Below are 21,693 nucleotides of genomic sequence, written 5' to 3'. Positions count from 1 at the left end.
CACGTGGTTCCAAACATAACAATAACCTCCGTTGAGTGACGCAACATATACTCTCAAGCAGGCGGGACTTAAACACTTCGCCGCGACGAGCAATTCATATTACCAGGCAAATACTTTAACAAATAATCACATACGCGACCTGACGTAGCTAGCAGCGACACAGAGTTGACACATAAAAATGAACAAACCTCAAGTAGATTAAACAATTAAGCAGGCGGCGCTTTACTCCAATAGTACGCACTTTAAACAAATACAAAGGAGCACAAACAACAACGAATTTAAGATCATTAAAAGATATCACAGGAAATAAGAAAAATTGACCTGAGACGAATAAATTACAAATGATAAGCACGACGGGAGTTTGGTATGAAGTTTCGAGTTGTGTGGGCGTTTTCAAAATGTTGACGAATTTCAAGGGCGTTCTCTACGTCAATCGAGTCGTCACGTGTTGACATTCACACAGATGAATGCATTACCATCTCTCAGCTTTCAAGGCGCATCCTGGCATCTTTATGGGCGATTGAAAACACATAGTATTCACACGAAAGGTTTTCCTATCTTTCCTTGGTCGCGATGATGAAGATGCGAAGGGCGTTCATAGATCTGGTTCCTCGGCTTCTCTCCCTCTCGGGATCGGTGAACATCTCCGTGGTCTGGCGTGGTTCGGACGTCGCATCTGGGCGGTCGTTCTTGGCTCGTCGGCGTCTTCTCCATCACCGTTGGACGATCTTACGCGTCGGGATGTGAACAGGGCAGCGTTCGACATCTCTCTCTCTCTCTCTCTCCGTGGCGGCTGGTAGGCATCGGACGGCGTAGCTCGTCGTTTCTTGGCATGTTGTAGGCATGGGTCGTAGTCTTGTCTGACATTGGGCGAATCGAGGGTAACGCCCTCATCTCTCTTCTTCCTCTAGCCCGCCATAATTTTCGATGTTCCTCGTTTCACAAAAACTATAAACGGCGTAAGATTATCACGGAAACACAGTCTCGCTTCAACTTCCTCCAGCGGTTGAGGTAAGTGCACTCGTGTAGACTTACTGCCTATCCACACTGATGTTCGCGAAGCACAACAAAGTCCACGGTATACGGAGAGGTAACACGGAGGTGCTCTCGCTACAAGAATCGCGGCAAAACTGTGTGTCGAAAAACCATGTCCTTCGTTTTATTTGGATTTTGAAAAAGGGCGCTCGTTGAAGGGACGCTTCCGGAGAGGTCATTCCACTTCGCTCTATTGTCTCCCAACCTGGACGGGTCGTGCTCGAAGTTTGGTTTCTACAGATTAAGCTTCCGCCTTGCTGTCGCCCATAGCTCAACTGCAATCAGTGCCCATAAACTGATCGATTGCAACCAATTTGATCTGGCATCCGTAATTGTTGCTTGATTGCGACGAAACTCCACACATCCGTCCTTGCACACATGCTGCTGTGCTGGTAAAAGTTTCACATAAATCTGACCGCTGGAAACCGAGATATTTAAATGGTTGTCATTACGGTCGAATTTCCTAAGCTTTAGATGCATAACGTGACCTTTCAGGTGCTCACCCTTAAGACACGCGAACGTCTCCTTCCTCCCGTCGGCTTGGCAAATCAAATATATATTCTTACAAATTAAAACACTCAACACTTTGATTCAACACATTTTTTACGGCTAATTGTTAGAGTAATAATAATAATAATGACGATGGTAAATCTGACTGTCACAGAGTGTTCTATGTTGAATGCCCCTTCATCACATCATCACTCATTCCCATATTTGCGATTAGCAAAAAGTGGCAGAAAGCAAAGTACAATAAACAAAATCAACCAGTCAATGAAGAACTTTATATCTATGTGTAAAATGTCATTGCAGGCTTCAAGTGCTTCACCTTCATCAACGCAGATGGCGTTAGATGACCCTTCTCCATGTACAGTGCCTGATCTCAGAAGTTTCTCATTCAAGAGTGAACCTGAAGATGTTCCTTCTCTTGAAGAGTCAGTCGAAAACATTTGGCAGCCGTCATCAATGGATGTTAAATCCAAACCAATGGAGGATCAATGGAAAGTGGAAGAACCAGGAAATGCTAGTGACAGCTTCTTCCAAGTGTACTTGCCCTCTGATGCTGAGACGTGTGAAAGTAAACATTTGGATGCAAGTGATGACAGTGCACAGTTGGGTGCTGCTGTATCGAGAAATAATGAAGATGACAATGTTGAAATAAAATCTGAAGATGTGAAAGTAAATGAACCCAATATTGAAGATGAAGGTCCAGCTGTTGAACCTGAAAGGTGAGTGCATGAAGTTTGTTTTTAAATTAAAGAAAGTGAGTACCACATATGGGGGGGGATTATGGTGCAGACTGCGCGATTGAGATTTAGGGGTGGGATATTGTCTGATGAAATTCAACATATATATATACCTTAAATGCAACATATTTAATCCATTAGATGAAGAAAAGTAAGTATTTAGGGGCATCAACCAAACTGGGGGGGGGGGGAGTGGTCGTGATCATTGGGCACAAGTTTAATTACGTTATCAATTAATCATTGTTGCTACATAAATATCAATTTAGACTTCCAAGGGAATTGTAACTAACAACATGTATTATCAGAGGAGGTGAAGCAATATCCAACTCTTACATATTAGCCCTTAAATTGACATGTGAATTCTGGGGGGATTGAGAATTAAAAGATTGGGGAAAATATCCAACTCTTGAATATCAGTGTTAAGTCTTAGATTATGGTGGGTATTTTAATTAAAAGGATTGAGCATTAAATTGAGGGTGGGTACCAAATTGTTTGTATTACTATTGTCTACTTACTGTTGTGGAAATTTTGGTGTGGGGACTGAGAATTTTTTGTTTTGGAGGAGGCAATATTCACTCTTCAGTATAAACAGTAAGTCTAATTTTAGGGGGAGGATTGAGTATTAAATTCATTGGGGGGGGGGATATGAAGTCCTGGATAAAGTTTTAAATCTTGGATTGTGAAGGGATTTCTTTAGTGCAGGGAGAGTTTGAATATTATATTTTGGAAACTATATTTAGCAATATGGTATCCATACATTTTTGATGCCAAATGTGAAAAGAGAAGCTGGAAAAGAGTAAATATTGCAGGATCCTAATAAAGTATTAATATTGACACCCCATTTAATCAATATTCTTGAAAGCCTGCAAAGATATGTATGTAAAGATTTGCTTGCTCGCTTCTCTCACAATTTCCTGTTACGAAATCCATGTTTGGCAGTTTACTAAGGTGAATGAGAAGTTTCATACTATAGCTGCATCACAAAATATAACGTTATATTCGTTCGATACTTTTGATATTGATTAATAACATCACTTTAAATACATAATGCTTAGAATTGGTGTACTGCTTAATTTAAAGAAGGTGCATCGTTTGGATGATGTGCTAAAATTAGCAATATTATTGTATTATTGATTCCCTGTATGCTGTATGTTACCTGATACAACAGAAAAATAAATAATATAAAATTTGCATGTCTAACTTCTTGTCACAGGACAATTTTACTTTAACAAGTGAAATTTGTAGTGAAGATAAAATCTACGTAATTATTGCTATGGATTACTAAAATAATTATATTTACCCCAAGCAGAGGAGGCGAGTTCTTTGAAGGAAGAACCATATTATATTCTCATCCTGAACTTAGAACTTTCTATTAAGGGTTCTGCAATGTCTCGTGAAACACAGCTCCAGCACATTTGCTTTGCCCAGTTTGGATGTTCTGTCTTAAGTTGTGTAACAATGTGCATTAAATACTCAAATTGTGGGTTTTATAAATCTTATTCTCCACTCAAACACACTTTTTAAGTGCATATATATATATATATATATAATTTAATTTGTTTCATTTAACCAATCAATATGATAGCTTTCCATTATTTCGAAAATTGAACAATTAAAAAAATATGAATAGTTTAACATATTTTTGTATTAAAATAAACAAATTATTACATATCCATCCAAACTATTTTTGGGGGATTATGATGAACTATTTATGGGGGGGGGGGTAATGCATCTGCGGTCTTGGGGTGATGGGCATCCCTGTTTAGGGAGGAGAGGCAGATCAAATATAGTGTTTAGTAAAGCTAAGATAAAGTTACTTTCAGTAGACATGCTGTCATAATTAAATACTTTATGGCAGGGCTCGGAAAATTCGGGTTGTCATGGCAACTAAAAATTTCAGCCTGGCGACTGTGATCTCTTGCTGTAATATGTACAAAATTTTGAAGAGTCTAAGTTCAAATTGCAGTACAGTGTAAGTTAGCAATTTTTTTTTATCAACGTTGTGAACATTCCATAGAATCAGTAACAATTTCTTACTCTTTGTCCCCCATTTCCTGCTTTCTCAAATGATTGAGCGATGTTTTGAATACTGTGATGCTCAGCATCTTATACATAATGTTTCAAAAGTCTCACAACCCAAACTTTGAAAATGTATATCATGAAAACCGTATGAGATATTTACACCGGGTTTTCTGCGTTATAAAGCCTCATCCATTGAGATATTTTCAATGCTAAAAAATTATCAGTATACGCCACACAGAAAATTAGATAAATTAATAACTTGCATAAGGCAGCGTTAACCATTTTCCAGAATTGCACTTCTGAGTGAGAAAAATATGTAAGAAATTATCGAAGGGTCATAATTAGATGTCTGATGCCATGTCAATCTGCCATTTACTACCAAAATTGGTCATGTGCAACATTTGATGGATTTTTGACTGACAAATTTATGTGAAAAGTTACATTTTTGGGACATATCTCTGTAGATGGCAAAACTAGCAGGTCGAAAAATTGCTAACAGACGCACGCAACATATGCCTAAGTATTGGCCATACATTTACATGAAAAATCATAAATCAAGATTTTGTGCCGAAATTGAACTCTTGAGACAATCATAGACTGCCCCTGGTTATCCTGAATTTTCTTCCCTCACTTTCGCCACTACTGTGCCTTTTTATTTTAATTGATTCAACATTGGAGCAGCGCGTGCGCTTTGCTGAAGAGTATTTTATGATACTACGAATTCTTACAGTCATGTGCAAGAAGTTTTCAAAGAAAAATACCCTGCTTCTGCTGTACTTCACAAAGCAACTGTTTTACGACTAGTCAAACACCCAACAAATGATCCCACAAATTGTTAAGAGTTGGTATTTATTGTTGAAAATCAATTATCAGATGTTTTCAGCAAATTAACAATGTTTTTTTCAAATAATGTAATTGCTTTTATTTGGATAAATGCTAACATAAATTTATTAACCCAGTGATAGTCTACATGATCAGTTTAGTGCAGAAAACCAGGTGTAATTATCTCTTACGGTTTTCATGATATACACTTTCAAAGTTTGGGTTGTGCGACTTTTGAAACACACTGTAGTATGCACAATTGCTAGTAGGTGGTTTCTTGGCGCCTGATTTTCAGAGCTTGCACCTAGCTTTGAAGAAAATTTTTCCAGCACTGCTTTATGGGGATTATACGTCAGATGGTTTGAGGGTATGAATGACATGATTTTCTGTGATGCAAGATATAATTTGTGGGGGCAGGGGACATGAAATGATTTGGATGGGATGGACACCCCTGAGTACCACAATGCTGTGATCACATTTCCTCGAAATTTCCTCAGCTTGAATGTTACATTATATTCAAAATTGCTTTACATGAATTTTATGCAAATTGAAATTGAATAGTAAGGTATGGGTTACCAACCTTCCTTCATTCCCATGTAGAAAACGTTTGACCATGGTGGATGGTAGTACAGGAGTATCACAAAATTGTTTGATTAAATGCAGAAAACTCTTCTTCTTTCTAGCTCTGCCACTGCTAGTAAAATATTGCAAAAGGTGAAACAAAAGCGTATTCGAAGCACTGGGCAGCACCCGCCTCATCTATTTGATTATTATCAACATAGCCATCCGGAGATTGTAGGTCAAGAGGGAAAACGTAAATTTTACGTTGTTCTGCAGAGTGTATGCGAGAAAAGTGAAGTGATGCGGGAGTTGGGAGATTGTATCCGGTGGAACGAATGGTGCTGTGGTTTCTCAAGGTAAGTATAATAAGGAAAAGATATGTATGTGTGTGTCCTTGTTTCAAGGTGAGTAAGTATAAAATGTCGTTGTGGTGAAATGTGGATGTCCTTGTTCAAAGGTGAAGTAGTTTTAAAATGTAAGTACGTGATCGATCAAGGTGAACTGGGTGTGGTACAGAATGTTAGGGTGGGAGTAGTCGTCCTTGTCTCAAGGTGAACAGGTACAAATAGGAAGGATGTGATGGGAGAAGGTTAGTGTGTATGGAATGCAGAAACGGGTGTGTTTTTCCGAGGTCGACAGGTATTACGAGGTGCCAAGAGTAATGTTTGCGTCGGACCATTGTCGTTTCCGTGATCGTGTTTTGCGTTTGGAAAAGGAGTTGAGTCCTTTGTTGTGTGATTGTGTGAAGGTGAGTTGACGTCATGGCTGGGTAGGGAAACGTTTATGTTTGTTCGACTGTTGTGTTGGTAAGGTGGTTTGATTGATGATGACAATGGTTACACCACACGGTAGTTATTTGAGTGTGTGATTATTTACTTGACCAGTACGAGAGAATAGGAGCGATTGGAAGTGTGGATAGGAAACGTTTGATACTGCAGGAGGTGATTCGATTAATGGGTTAAGGGAAACCTTGTACCAAGTTGGATCTATTGGAATGTCTGAGAGTGGAAGTTGCCGGTGGAAATCAAGATGGTCCAGGTACATCATTGCGATCGAGGTTGACGCGGGTAGAAGATGGAGAAGACAAAGAAGTGTAGGAGAAGAGGAAACAAATCGTCGTGTTGAGGTGCCGTACAATAAATATGTGAATTTGAAAGAGGTCGTCGGACAGGATAAAGCAACAGATAAAATTGGTATTGTGTTGCGAAATGTAACAGACGAAAGTATCAAACCTGTTGGTTTATCATTACGTCGAATGAATCAAATGCATCCTGATATGTTATGGGATGTGGTTGCTCGAGTTCTCCAATCAAATACTACGTTCTTATCTACGGATCTATTGGAGATGGAGGTGTCGGTAATCGATATGCCAGCAGGATATGGAAGAAAATATACAAGTAGGGATGTGTTATCGAAGGAACGTTATGTACAGTTGAAGAGGAGAGTGGTGACGGTGAAGAGTACAAAGGCGAGTGGTTCCAAGGATGCGAAGATATGTCTTGCAAAGGCGTTGGTGATCAGCATAATGTATGCAAATAAAGAAAGCGATCCTGAATATTTTCGACAACATAAACAGATGTTCATCAATGGCGATGGTCGATTGACTGAATGTACATTGGATATATGTCGACAAGCAGACATGGATCTGGAGGAGACAGGAGGGGGTCTTATTCAGCTGGCTGAGTTCCAACGTTATTTTCGTAAGGAATACAAGATATTTGTGTTTAACAGTTTGGAACAGCCGGAAGTTGTGTTTGCACAAAATGTTCTCGATGCCAAAAAGTCAATTTACCTTCTTTTGAATCAGGACACAAACCATTATGATGTGATTGTAAATCCTGTGGGTGCATTTACGATTCCATATTTTTGCGACAAATGCTATCTGTTCGCACAGAACGAAAGGCATGTTTGTAAGAGTATGTGTCCCCAGTGTCGATCAGAACCTGTGTGCGAAAAGGAACGTACCATGAGTTGTGCTAGATGTAACAGAAACTTTAACAGTGACATTTGTTATGCAAAACATTTGATGACACGTTACAGTAAGGGAACGGTATGTAGTCAGATCAGACGTTGTGTTGGTTGTTTTCAACTATTAGACGAAATGCACCCGTACATGGGAAAACACAGATGTGGGTACAGATATTATAAAACATGTAAGGAACAAAAAGAATTCAACCACCTGTGTTACATGGAAAGACATCAAGGACGGGGAGAAGGAAATGCGTTGAAACTGTACCTGTTTGTATTTTATGATTTCAAAGCTACCCAATGTACGCCGTTTGTTGGTTGTCTATCAACATATATCCACGAGCCGTGTTTGTGTGTGGTCCAGCAGGTGTGTAGGTTTTGTATGGACGACGGCGACATGAAAAAGAATTGTAACATGTGTGGAATAAGACAGCATTTTTTCGAGGAGGATCCAGTAAAGGAGTTTATGGATTAGGTATGTATCGAACGGCCATATTTCAAATAGATTAAAGCATATGATGGGATGTTTGTGTTGGGTGAGTTGTTGAAACGCGATGTGGAACCACCGGAGGTTATAATGGATGGGACAAAGATAATGTACATGATTATAGGTACAAAGGTGTGTTTTCTGGATTCGCTAAATTATTTGCAAATGCAGTTGTCAAATTTTTCGAGAACCTTCGGACTACAAGAGACAAAAGGATTCTACCCACACTTTTTTAACACAAAAGCAAATTGGAATTACAGAGGTCCATTTCCACACCATCGTTATTTTCATCCAGACCATATGTCCTCGAAACAACGGGAGAAATTTTACCAGTGGTATGAGCAAGAAGCCGATAGGTGTGTACTGTATGACAACGCATACGAGTGCCGAAGTGTATTCAGGATGTGACCGTGTTACGTCTTGGTGTGTTGAAATTCAGACAACATTTTCCGGACATAGCCAGAGTGGATATTCTGGTAGAATGTTTCACGATTGCATCTGCCTGTTCCTTGACGTACAGACGTCAATTTCTTCATCCGAGTACGGTGGGAATAATTCCCAACGATGGTTACAGACAGCTCGGTAACCAATCGAAAAATGCTATAAAATGGCTTATGTTTGTGGAGAAAACAGAACACGTGGAATTGCAGTATGCAGGGAAAGAAAGAGGCACAAGGTTGTGAATGGCATTCCTGTGGATGGATACGATGCAGACTCCAAGACCATCTATCAGTATCATGGGTGTTACTTTCACGGATGTCCTAATTGTTTCAAGGAAAGAAACAGTCCGGTATAGAAGAAGATACAGTCTGATCCAGCGGACATGATGGGAGCTCGATATGACCGAACCCAGAGAATATCGGATCTATTTTGTAAGTTGGGTTATACAGTAGTCGAAATGTGGGAGTGTGAGTTTCTCCAGCTGTTAAAAGATCGTCCTGAACTGAGTAGCGAGTTGGAAGAACACCCCACGTTTCAATGACTACTGTTGAGAATGCGGGATGCTCTATATGGAGGTCGGGTGAAAGTGTTCAAAATGTACTCATCGACGTCAGGTTCCGAGGAGAAGGTAAAATACTTCGACATTACATCCTTGTACCCTACGGTAAATAAATTCGCCAAGTCCCCGGTAGCTCATCCAGAGGTGTTATTCGGTGAGAATGTACCCACTACGGATGATGTGTTGGAGATGGATGGGATTGTAAAAGTACGGGTACTACCACCAAAACGATTGTACATTCCTGTGTTACCATTGAAGACCGGTAGAAAACTGTTGTTTCCTTTGTGTCGTACATGTGCACTATTGTGCAATAAGTTAGAAGGAAAAGGTGATGGGTGTCTGCATACGGATGAGGAATGAGCTATTGTGGGAACATGGGTGTTGAATGAAGTTCGTGTTGCTGGATGCGTTACAGGAGGATATCTTGTATTGCGACACGGATAGTATGATATTCGGGGAGACAGACACGAACCGAAGTAAATGACATTTGGGAGATTATCTTGGTGATTTGACAGACGAGTTGGCGGAATTTGGTGAGGGGTCCTACATTCGTGAATTTGTAGCTGGTGGACCGAAGAATTACGCATTATGTATATAGTCGCCGGAGAAACAAAAGGAAAGTCGAGTGGTGAAAGTGAAAGGAATAACATCATTGGACTATGGTACCAGTATGACAATTGATTTAGGTGTTATCAAGGAATTTGTTATGACACTTGAGGAAAAAAGACAGATTACAGTACGATATCCGAAAAAAATGGCCAGAAAACGTCCATTTATTCTGATAAGCGAACCACAGGAGAAAACCTACTGGGTTGTGAACACAAATAGACGATTGAAAAATGACACCTTCGACACCCTACCACATGGGTACCAAGAGTGAGAACATAAATGAAGGCGCGTGTGGGACAACCATATTACTAGATTCGATGGCACTGAGATAGAAACAACCGTTTCGTTGTATCGTTGCTGGACTGAGTGGTTGCGGAAAATCAACATTTGTTATCAATTTGCTACGTAACCGCAAGGATACTATCGAAGAGATGTTACAAAAGTTATTTGGTGTACAGGTTCAAATTTTCATCCGCCGGACATAAAGGGTGTGGAACACTATAACGGAATACCTGACTATAATGTGATCACAAGTCATAGTCCGTGTCTGGTGATCCTGGATGATATGATGACGGAAGCATACAATGATAACGGGGTGTCAGATATGTTTACGAAAATGTTGCATCACAATTGCGTGAGTGTGTCACTTCTAACTCAAGATATATTCCCCAAAGGTTCAAAAGCACGTGATTTAGCCTTGAACGCTAACTACATGGTTATATTTAAGAATCCCAGAGACCACCTGCAAATATCAACGTTGGCATGTCAAATCTACCCGGGGATGTGGAGAAACTTTGAGAAACTATTTAAGGAATGTACGCGAGTGCCGTACAGTTATTGTTTGCTTGACTTCACTCAGGACACACCCGAGCCGCTCCGTGTACGATTGGAATTGTTCACACAGTCCGTGGACGACAAGAAAAACGGCATTAGTTACTGTGTCGTGCACGTTCCAGTTCCTGATCGATGCCTGACCTTCAACCACGATGAGCAAATTTATTTGCTCAAATAGAAGCCTGTTCCAAACACTTCGTTCGGTGCCACCTAGAATTCGAAGAGCTATTTTAAAGGAAGCCGATCCAAAACTGGTGAATACGTTGTCCGAGTGTTGTCTGAATGTATTGAACAACAACGTTCCAATCACAAAGGCGACAAAACATAAACTTCCAAAGTACAAGAATGTGTTACGAAAATTAGCAACAAAGAACATACCGTTACAACAGAGAAAACGCCATCTCGTACAGAAGGGTGGGTTTCTTCCCGTTTTTTAGGTAGTTTCATTAGTTGTTTACTGGGTACATTGTTTAATTGGTGAGCGGTATAGAAAAATGCATTACAAAGAATTGATTCTGATGTCCCCGGAGCAGTTTGAAAAAATCAAAGGGAATGCAGCGAACGTTGAATTTACGGGGTTAGATCAGGAAATGCATCGTATATTATATTCCAAAAACTTGGACGACAAGTACCTATGTGTGGTGCGTAGGAAGGAGGAGCCTTTGACCATACCTGTACTCACGATGACGACGCCCATCCGAGAAGGTTGGAAACGTAAATAAAGAAGGTGCTACAATATTTAGCGGATTACCGTGGGTAGAACGCCACCTGGTGAAAGAGGAAGGTGTGACAACAGCGGGAGAAGATGAAGAGGACGACGACGACGTCGACGGAGGCGAGTAGGGTAAAAAGAAGAAGAAATCACCGAGATGTACACCTATCAAATCCCGTCTACGAAGTGCACGTGGCACAGCAATCAGGAAGCGGTCGAGACACGTAGCATGGGAACCGTTATGGATGTAAACAAGATCCTGGGAGCAGCGTATTATTCATCGGAGAAGGGGGAATCGTTCACCACTGCAGACAAGTTGTGTAAGGTCATAGGCAAGAGGATACCGAAGAAGCAGGTCCAGGAATGGTTGATAGAACAGGACACGTACACGTTGCATAGACCCAAACGTGTAAAGTACCTGAGAGTGAACTACAACGTGACCAACATGGATAAGTTGTGGGAAGCAGACCTGAACGATCTTCAAAATCTGAAAGGGTACAATCAAGGTTACAAGTATTTACTTACTGTAATTGATGTGTTTTCCAAGCAAACGTTTGCAGTACCCCTGAGAAACAAAACTGGTGTAGAGGTAACGTGATCATTAGGTAAACTTCTGTGAGAGTTTAAACGGACACCAACGATGTTTCAGACAGATGCGGGAACAAAATTCACCAACGTTCTGTTCCAGAAACTGTTGAAACGTGAGGGTATCGAGCATCATATTCCTAGAAATGCAGACGTGAAAGCAAGCATGGTGGAACGTTTCAACAGGACATTAAAAACATGTATGTGGAAATATTTTACCACACGTGGAACGTACAGGTATATCGATGTCTCGAGAAAATTAGTTCGAGGTTACAACGAATCGTATCATAGAAGTAGAGGCATGAAACCTGTCGACGTCAATGAACATAATGTATATGTGGTGTGGAAAAATTTAAAAAAAGGTTCGGCGAAACCTGTGCTTGTCGCCGATGCGAAAGACAAGAAAATATTTCGTACAGGAGATATGGTACGAGTGAGTAAGGTGAAGTTACCTTTCGAAAAGGGGTACGTACCAAATTGGAGCCATGAACATTTCAAGATACACAGAAGAATTCAACACAAACCCGTTCCAGTTTATCTCGTCGAAGATCTCCAAGGTAACGTGTTTGACGGGTCGTTTTACACGGAAGAACTACAGAAAATCATCGTTCCTGAGGAGAAAGAGTACAGGATCGAAAAGATATTGCAACGTTGGAAACGAAACGGACGGTTGGAATATAAAGTGAAGTGGCAGGGGTATCTTACGACATTTTTGTCGTGGGTACCTGCAGAAATCGTTCATCGTGTGTCGCAGTAGGAATGGAGAAAATGGAAAAGATAGAGAGATTTTACGTGCGCCTCTTCTCGAACAGTTCGATGCATATTTTCCCCACAAACACAATATCACATTTTACAACAAAGTTACCGGAAACAATAGAATTGGATGAGAACTGGGAAGTGGGATTGGTGGAGGTGACATATCCTCTGTATTTTGACAACGTAGTACGGTTGGATGAGAAGAGGTTGCTGACGTTTCCGGTTATGCAGTACGAGAATGTTGGTGAATTTGCCCAGGTTATGTTCGGAGATTTGAAAAAGGAACCAAACAAACGAAAATACGTGGATGGATTTATAAACGATATCGAGTCTATCTTTGGAGGAGGAGTATACGGAGAAGAGGAACGTCCGGTAAAGACATAAAAGAGCAGAGGGCGACGACGACGACGACGGTAGAACATTTATGGTGTTACCTATTGCCAAAAAAACCTTGGTGGCCACAGTCGCTGTGAACGAAAAGAGCATTTTGTATTCGAGACCAAAATCGTACGATTTTCCTCATAATGTCAACAATGTGAAAATTTTATCCACAGCGAACAGGATTAAATTGGGTCGACACGTGATCATGAACCTACCACCGCAGCTGTACACATCGACGAAGGAACTACTAGCCAACATTCACAACCTAATTCCCGACAGCCTGAGTACGGAGGAAGTGAAAGACGTGATAATAGACACGGCAAACACGTTGCGACAAGTCCTGTACACGATGGAAGAAAAGAAAAATGTAGAGGCAGAGAAGGCGGACACATTGACACCGTCAACGGTCACACCATTCAATACGCAACTGATATGTGTATACTGTGATTTGATCCCATATTAAATCGTGGGGGATGCCACAGCACGACTCCTTCAAACCATATGTCACGATTTTGCCGGCGCAGGTAACACCGGTCAGCATGACTTTCGAAACGTTCACTATTATCCGCTCACCAGATATTCGTTTGAATCTATCGAAATAGAATTTCAAAACGATAAAAACGAAATTATACCGTTTCACGGGAAAAACTCGCCGTCGATGGTGTTACTGGAATTCCGTAAACGTCCACATCGACGATACGATTGATAAATAAATACACATGCATCAATCGATCCCCAGACAGTTGGATACGAACCCCGAACATGACCAATACCATCGTTGATTACTACATTCGGCAGGCGCAAACAGGTCGTGGAATCAGACAGTATTACCAGGATTAATCAACGTGGACATGGGATCCTAGGGTCGTTTTTTCCCTGGTTATTTCATGCCGCAAAACCACTTGTGATGTCTGGAGCCAAGACAATAGGACGTGAGGCGTTACGTACCAGATCGAATATATTAGTGGATGTGGCTACGTCGGACGGACCTGTACAAGACATTGTACGGAAATATCTACATGAAAGCAAGGCAAAGCTACTGACAAAAGCCGAAGCTAAATTAAAAAACATGACCGGTTCCGGTATAAATGCTAGGAAGCAAAAACGTGTTGGTCAGTCGAAAGTCGGGTGCTAACGTGTACGTGTCAGTACAGGTAACGAGCATCGTCGTCATCGTCGTAAGACACCCAAAGTAATAAAGAAGAAAAAGAAGACAACCACCCATAGCACCAAAAAGAAGAATGCCACCAAGGTAACCCATCGTCGACGTCGTTACCAACATGGACACAAGGATATATTTTCGCTGTAATCACCTAGAGACAGAATGGAAGGTGTTACATCGTCACTGGATATTTTCGAGGAACCGTGTATTCAAACAGGCATTGTGGATAATTACATAGAGATTTGTCACCCTATAGCCTCGATAGAAAATCAAAATGTTATAGAATTTGTGAGTCAAGGGATGGATGAGTCCTACAGAGATCTGGCTATGACCAAACTATAATTAGACCTGATAATGACAAAACTGGACGGTATCCCACTGAAATACAACGTCCTTACGACAAAACAGTGGGGAGTTGTGACCAATCTGGCACATTCACTCTTCTGTCAGTGCTCCGTTTATCTGAACGACAAACTGGTTATCTTTTCGAGCACCAACTACCACTACAAGGCTCTCCTGGAGACGGTAATCGGCTACGGCGAGGATGCGGTGAAAACTCACCTTACATCCAGATGTTTCTACAAGGACACAAAAAATGAAGCGAATCCTGCTAGAAACGAAGGTTTTGCAAAAAGAAGAGATTTGTTTCAGTGGGCAGATTCCTCCGCCACGGAGAACATGGAACTCCGAACCATGTGGAACTTAGCATCAACCTGCACGTGGATTTTTTCAAGCAAGAAAAGTACCTTCTGAACAACGTCGAGTATAAGGTTGTGCTTCCCAAGGCGAAAACCGAATTCTACATGTGGGGAGACACCCCAAATGCACTGGTCACGATAAAGATCAAGCGAGCGGCACTACACATCTCGCATTTCAAACTACACCCAACCTACCCGTTGGCACACAGTAGAGCACTGGAGAAGAGTAACGCAAAATATTTTTTCACACGATCCAAGTTGAAAACCTTACCCATTCCGGCCGGAGGAAAATCCATGACACTAAACAACATCACCAACGGAACAATTCCAACCTTTCTGATATTCACGATCATTCCAAACAACGCCTTTGTGAGTAGCGGAGACACGAACCCGTTTTACTTGACACCCGAATCCTTGAACTACTTTGCATTGTACCTCAAGAACCAGCTGGTACACCTGTAACCGAACTTTACGTCCAGAAACCATGGAGGAATCACACGAGCATACGATACACTCTTCACAGGAACAAATATTTATCATGCAGACAAAGGGCACATGATCACCAGAGAAATGTTCACCAACGGTTACTTCATGTTATGTTACCAGTTGACACCCGATTTATGCGATGACCCGTCATGCAGAAGTTTACCCGTTAAAGGGGAGGTTCGCATCGAAGCGAGATTCAATTCACCCTTAACACGCTCCATGACATGTTTGATATACCTTCTCTATAATATTTCGGTGATGGTCTCAAAAGAGAGGGGCATAATTTACAACTACTCCGGATGAACACGTACGACATCCACAACATACTCTCTGGAGATGCTGTGACCGGAGGCGTTTTCCATGGTGTTTACCCGAGTGATATTCTCGCCGACATGGTAGTTACAAAAAAATCAGCCACCCTCGTTGCGAACACTCACCCATCCACCAAAAACGGAGAACATTGGGTCACCGTGTACATCGACAAGGAAGGGTATGGCAAATATTTCGACTCTTCCTATTCAGCCAGCCTTTGCCTGGTTCATGAATCGAAACTGCATATCGTGGGAGTACAATCCACGTCAGTATCAAGATTTGTTCAGTACCATCTGCGGTCAATATTGCTGCATATATTCACAAACGACCATGTCCGAAACGATCACATCGCGATTCAAATGTTTGGTGCGTGTTTTTCGCATCATCCTCCTCCTCCTCCTACTCCCACCCCGACTAGCTGTATCACGAACCCTAATATACAATGTGTGCAATCATGCTGTAGACTCTTCGATCGTTTCTCTTTTTCCTGTTGTTGCAGACATTAAGAAGGAGGCGACTGTCGACCTGGAGATCATCTTCCTGGACGACGACAAACACCTCACAACAGCGACCCCTCGACATAAGAAGAAGAACAACAACAAAAAGCAGCAGAAGAAGAAGAAGAAGAAGAAAATGCATCGTGAACGCCGATAATGGAAACGACGACGTTCCAGACAGATGCCGCGATCACTAACTCCACCATCGGACATCTGATTTGTCTACGACAATCTCCAGAATACCTATCTCCAACCAAAATTATCATTCTAAGGTACGAACTTGGCGGCAGCGACGGCGATACCAATGGACTAGAGAAGTTTTTTACCGGCGGTGCTGCTACGTTTCTCAGAACGAGATGTGCCCCTCTGTTGGAATATCTTTCGGGACCTGATCAACATAAACTGGGACCAAGTGATAACATTTTTCCAAACAGGTGACGGTTACACAAAAATACTCTGTGATGGGACGACCACGTGATGGTCGTCCATACAGACTATTTATTTTCTGAACGCATCCTTGTGTTTCTAGTGGGCGACGACCAACGACTTTGCTTGACACAAATGAACTGAAACAATTTCTATGAGCACGGCGCACGCTGGCAGCCTACATGTTTTACTACGAGGGGTTACACCCACAGGCTGCTGCGTACATGCAATACTGTGTCACAAAACATAACGCACATGTACCCCACCCCATATGTCCTCGGATCGACCTTCTCAGTGCTGGGTTACTTCGCATCATTTGTGCGCACGTGGCCTCCTGTCTTCAAAGATAAATACCCAGAGTGAAATACCCACCCGACCAGTTGTTTTTGGGATCCTGTGACCGTCGCTGCTGCTCGAAAGACCCTCGTCACCTACTACTACTACTACTACCGCTACTACTAGCACTATCAACGAGGCCGACCCCAGAGCAATTGTCTTCACCGTGGACGACACCTTCGAGGTTTCTGTTGGCAAAAGGGATGACACTAGGATCGTGTTCCGGAAGGATGGTTCACGAATCAGTCTCGGCACAGACAAATATACAGAATTGAGCAAATCAATGGGACTTCTTACTGACAATTTCCACGACCGTCGCCTGCATTGCAGCAAACGATGTACCGTAAAATGTGTACTTACACCCGACTTCAGCATCATCATTCAGGATTGTGCTCGCAATTTCACGGTAACCCTCCAGGATGGCGGCGAGATCCTGCTGCTGGACGCCCAACAATGGGAGACCTTCGGTCACATGTATCACCCTATATTGAAGACCTACTACCGACACTGGCACGCCCAATGAAACCGGAGAATACCAGAACTACTACTACTACTACTACTACTAACCTATTTATATGTATTCTCTAGTATCTAGTATATGAAGCTTGTACGTACTAACAATACCAAAAAGAGAAAATAGAAATAGTTTAATACACATTTATTACGTCTTTCATTTCACATGTATATTTTTTGTAGAACCGCAATACGTGCACAGCACAGAATGCAACAATCCGTGGTCTTCACGGCACAAGATGCACACACCAGAAGATGACCACAGGGTAGGTAAGCTATCTGTCTCTGATGCACGTAACAGATGACACAGTGATGATTGTCCTCCATGTTCACATTCACCGCAGGGGCGACAACGACTGTTGCGCTGTCATCCACCTTCTCCCCCTCCTCCTCTTCCCCATCCACATCCGAGGAACCTGCTACTGCTGCTGCTGCTGCTCCAGAGATACCTTTGTAGAGATTTGTCGCTGGAGGTTGCTCCACGTCGGCGGCGCCATCGACGACCGTGGCCGCCACCGACAGACCGTCCGCAATCATCAGACAAAGCTAGATGCACTGAGGATACCATTTTCTGTGTTCTATCCATGGATTTTCCCCCCGCTGCCATTGATACAGACGTAATCCACAGTAATAGCACCGAACCACATCGCCGAAGCCACTGTAGAAGAATCCGGCATCTGCCATTTCCTCCAGCCAAATGGTTATCGACTCGGGCCAAAGTGGACTGTACGTTGACCCTGGTAATCGGCGTAGGTCAGAAACATCGGGTATCTCCTGTTGATGCACACGGAATTTGGATCGGCACTTCCGACAACCACACACCCAACTTCTGTATTTTCACAACCATTACATATTTGTTCCATTTTCCCTCGCTCTTTCGCCACTCTCTACTCTGCTGCTGCTCTGACATTTTATGCAATCGACCGCATAATATATTACATAACCATATGTAATCGACCCCATAACATATTACGTAACCATATGTAATCAACCGCATAATATATTACGTACCCATACTCGAAACCTACAACTTCAGTATTTCTCTTAGGTAATTTCTCTACCCGATTCCACTCTGACCCACAATCACCGGTATTTATTCCGCAAATCTTTTCTTGTTAGCACAATCATACAACTGTGTTCTCGTTGGAACCATCATGGATACATGCTACTCATCGTCATCGTCGCATCTACCAAACACTATCGCTGGTGTAAGTATTCTTTTTTGATACTATCACAACTTGATTTCTTAGGGGAGGAGGATTCAAACCCCAATTCTCGAACAACAACAACAACAAGAAGATCTCGGTCAGTGATTTTTTATTCACCTATTGTGTACAAACACTAGTACTCGACACCACCATTATTATTTCATATCGTACTTTGCCGCAAGGTTTTTATCGACACCTACAAAATTTTCTTTGCGAAAAAATTTGTACACATCATAGCTGCTTTGTAGGGTCCAATGGGATTTTACAGGGCCTTGTAGTACATTTTGAAAAAAAAAAACATTATCTTGGGACTTTCCTTCCGCATCTGCTGCATACTTGTATAGAGGGCGATCAGTCCTTGTATCTCCTTCTCTATCCGCATGGCATTCGCTTCTAGGATCTGAAGAAATTCGTTTGTGTGCTCCCTCCGCACAATGTACTGCAGATAGTACGACGTCTCGTTACTATCCTTACTGTTTTGCTCGCAAGGCTCACCTCGGTGTGATTTCTTGCAGGGTAGGCAATACTCCCCTGGGAAATGTTGTGATCCTCCTCCTGCTTCTCTTGGTGATGGGCCCTGTGAATACAAAACAAATCACACTACTTCCTCCATCTCACACATACTTATGGTGATTTTGTTTTCTGTCCAGGTTCGAACTGTGGACACCTTACAGCGAGATACTATTGAGGTGGACGGATGTGTCATCTGGCAGTCGTCATGTGTATTGGAACGCTGTGCTGAAATGATTTATTTACCACTTGCAGCGACTCCTGGTGGCGGGGTCCCTCCAAATCTACCACCACCACCACCACTACCTCCCCACTTACAACCGTCAGCACCCCCACTTTCCCCTCCACAACCTCAAACACAACCTCCTCCTCTATCCCTAGCAGATCGGACCTCCACATTCGTCCCACGGGCCAACATCCCCTCCACCTCTACCATATCTCGACCATCTGTAATGGCGTTATATCCCACAGGAATATCCACAAATACAGCGATCAAACAAGAGGATGCTTTACCATTGGTGTGCAAACGATCACCAACCTCTCTGTAAGGTAAGTACCAAAATGTTTATTAAACATGCTCTAATGCTACACACTCACCATACTATGTTCCGTACTTTGTTTATTCTTTGGCAAATAAATCTGATTCTAACAGTGACGGGGACGAGGTGCTCGAGGAGTCTTCCACGGTCACAATTGAGTCTTCCTTTCTTTCTTCTTCTCAGTCTTCTTTTGTATTCTCTGAACTTTTCATCGACACCGCTTCCTCTTTTCTTTCTGTCAATGAGGATAACATGGACGTTAATTTGACACGTTTATTCTCACTGCCAGGAAAAAATGAGGAGTACAAACCCTCTTTCGTTGATTGAACTTGTTGGTCAAAGAAACTGCCGAACACACTATATATCGGTAAATATTCATCTTTTTCCACATAATGACACTCAACTAAATTCATATCATCCGGAATATCACCCATGAACATATCCCCTATTGTGTGTCTAGGTGTCAGATGACCATGAAACAGACTTAAATACCCCCCCACACTGCATTCCCACCATACAGAAATCCGTCGTGCGCTGCATCCATAGCCTCCTTCAACCGCGACATTTTCGCCGTATCCAAGATAGAACAATTTTGGAAGCCACCCACTCTTCCTATCGTATGCTCACCCACTTTACATCTAACAAACTCCTCCAAAGTAGCATATAGAGTACCTCTCGGCATACTTATATGCTCTAGATTTAATTTCATCGGATTCCCTTTCTTGATTTCATATTGCGTTGTACATTTTTTTAACGACCACACTTCCTTCCCAAAGTTCACCCTCTCCCTCTCCATACACACACACTTCTGCCTGAAATTCTCTTCCGCAGCATGAATGTAAAACGGACCACTTAATTCCCCGGTCCTTAACATCTCGCGAATCACAGACTCATCATCGGTCACGAAACTGAAATGATTATACGCAGGTAATCTATTGTGGAGCATGAACGACTCGCATATACGAACTTTTTCATTTTCCACATTCATTTTGAACCTACATTTATCGCTTGGTCCGTAAAACCATTTTGCCATCGAAAACGGATCGGCGTCATCATGTTTATCCATTGTTATTAACATCTCCCCTTTACCACCAATCTCCACGTCCACACAAAAATGCCAATATGCAGTGTCGTTCGACATTTCGTTTGACCTAACACAATCAATCGAAACAAACAAACCTTCAATCCAACCTGTAACGATACAAACATTTATATTATTACCATACTCTAATGTACCAGTCGAACCAAACACATTCTCCCACTAATCTCCAATACCACATACTTACCTACTCGTTACTGCAAGCACCAAAAATCTGCTGCAAACAAACTCATACCACACATCGACTCTGCACTCACAATATATACACTCACACCAAGGACACCTCGACACATCACCTTCTCCCAAACATGTACCGACATTCTTCCCCAACTACTTACGTGTTCACGGAATGCACTCCCATCTACATTTTATGCTCATAACCTTGACAACATACCACAGACCGGACAACCTTGCCACACCTACAAACATCTCACTCACCTTGACATTAGCCCTCCGATTCAAACAACTTTTACTGACACACATTCCCGATCATCGCACAATGGACTACAAAGCTGTAATGACAAACACCTTCGGTTCCAGACTCATCGACCTTGCGAAACAAGCATCTCACTCACCTTGTACGTGTTACCCCTACTCTTACAAAACCACATTCCCGACTGTATATACTCTAACACTCATTACCTATTCACCTCACATTTTACTCACCTTTCCTTCTCAATAACGAAAACACATTCCAGATTTATAACTCCGTCTTATTTATTCTCATCTGTCACTCGTTTCAGATATTGCCACCATCATGGACTTTCGCACCGTCTACAAGAATCAGCGCCACGGAAACATATGTAACACCTTTCAATCAGCAATAAACCATAACATCTACAGCTTTGTATTTTTTTCACAACACCTATGCCAACGAGAGAGAGAGAGAGA

The 21,693-nt window shown here is 42.1% G+C and overlaps 1 protein-coding gene across 3 annotated transcripts in view; it reads left to right on the top strand.

Moving 5' to 3' along the window:
• Nucleotides 1–21,693, top strand: part of LOC145991150 (uncharacterized) — a 54,938-nt gene that overhangs the window by 15,276 nt on the left and 17,969 nt on the right. For all 3 annotated transcript variants that reach the window (XM_083126957.1, XM_083126958.1, XM_083126959.1), the window contains exon 2: nucleotides 1,846–2,261. In XM_083126957.1, the coding sequence (XP_082983083.1) occupies nucleotides 1,846–2,261 (416 nt within the window). The remainder of the gene's footprint in view (nucleotides 1–1,845; nucleotides 2,262–21,693) is intronic.

Source organism: Lepisma saccharinum, chromosome 8 (genome assembly GCF_977018435.1).
Source record: "Lepisma saccharinum chromosome 8, izLepSacc3.1, whole genome shotgun sequence".
In the NCBI taxonomy this organism is placed as follows: domain Eukaryota; kingdom Metazoa; phylum Arthropoda; class Insecta; order Zygentoma; family Lepismatidae; genus Lepisma; species Lepisma saccharinum.
This window is presented reverse-complemented; position numbering and strand designations above follow the sequence as displayed.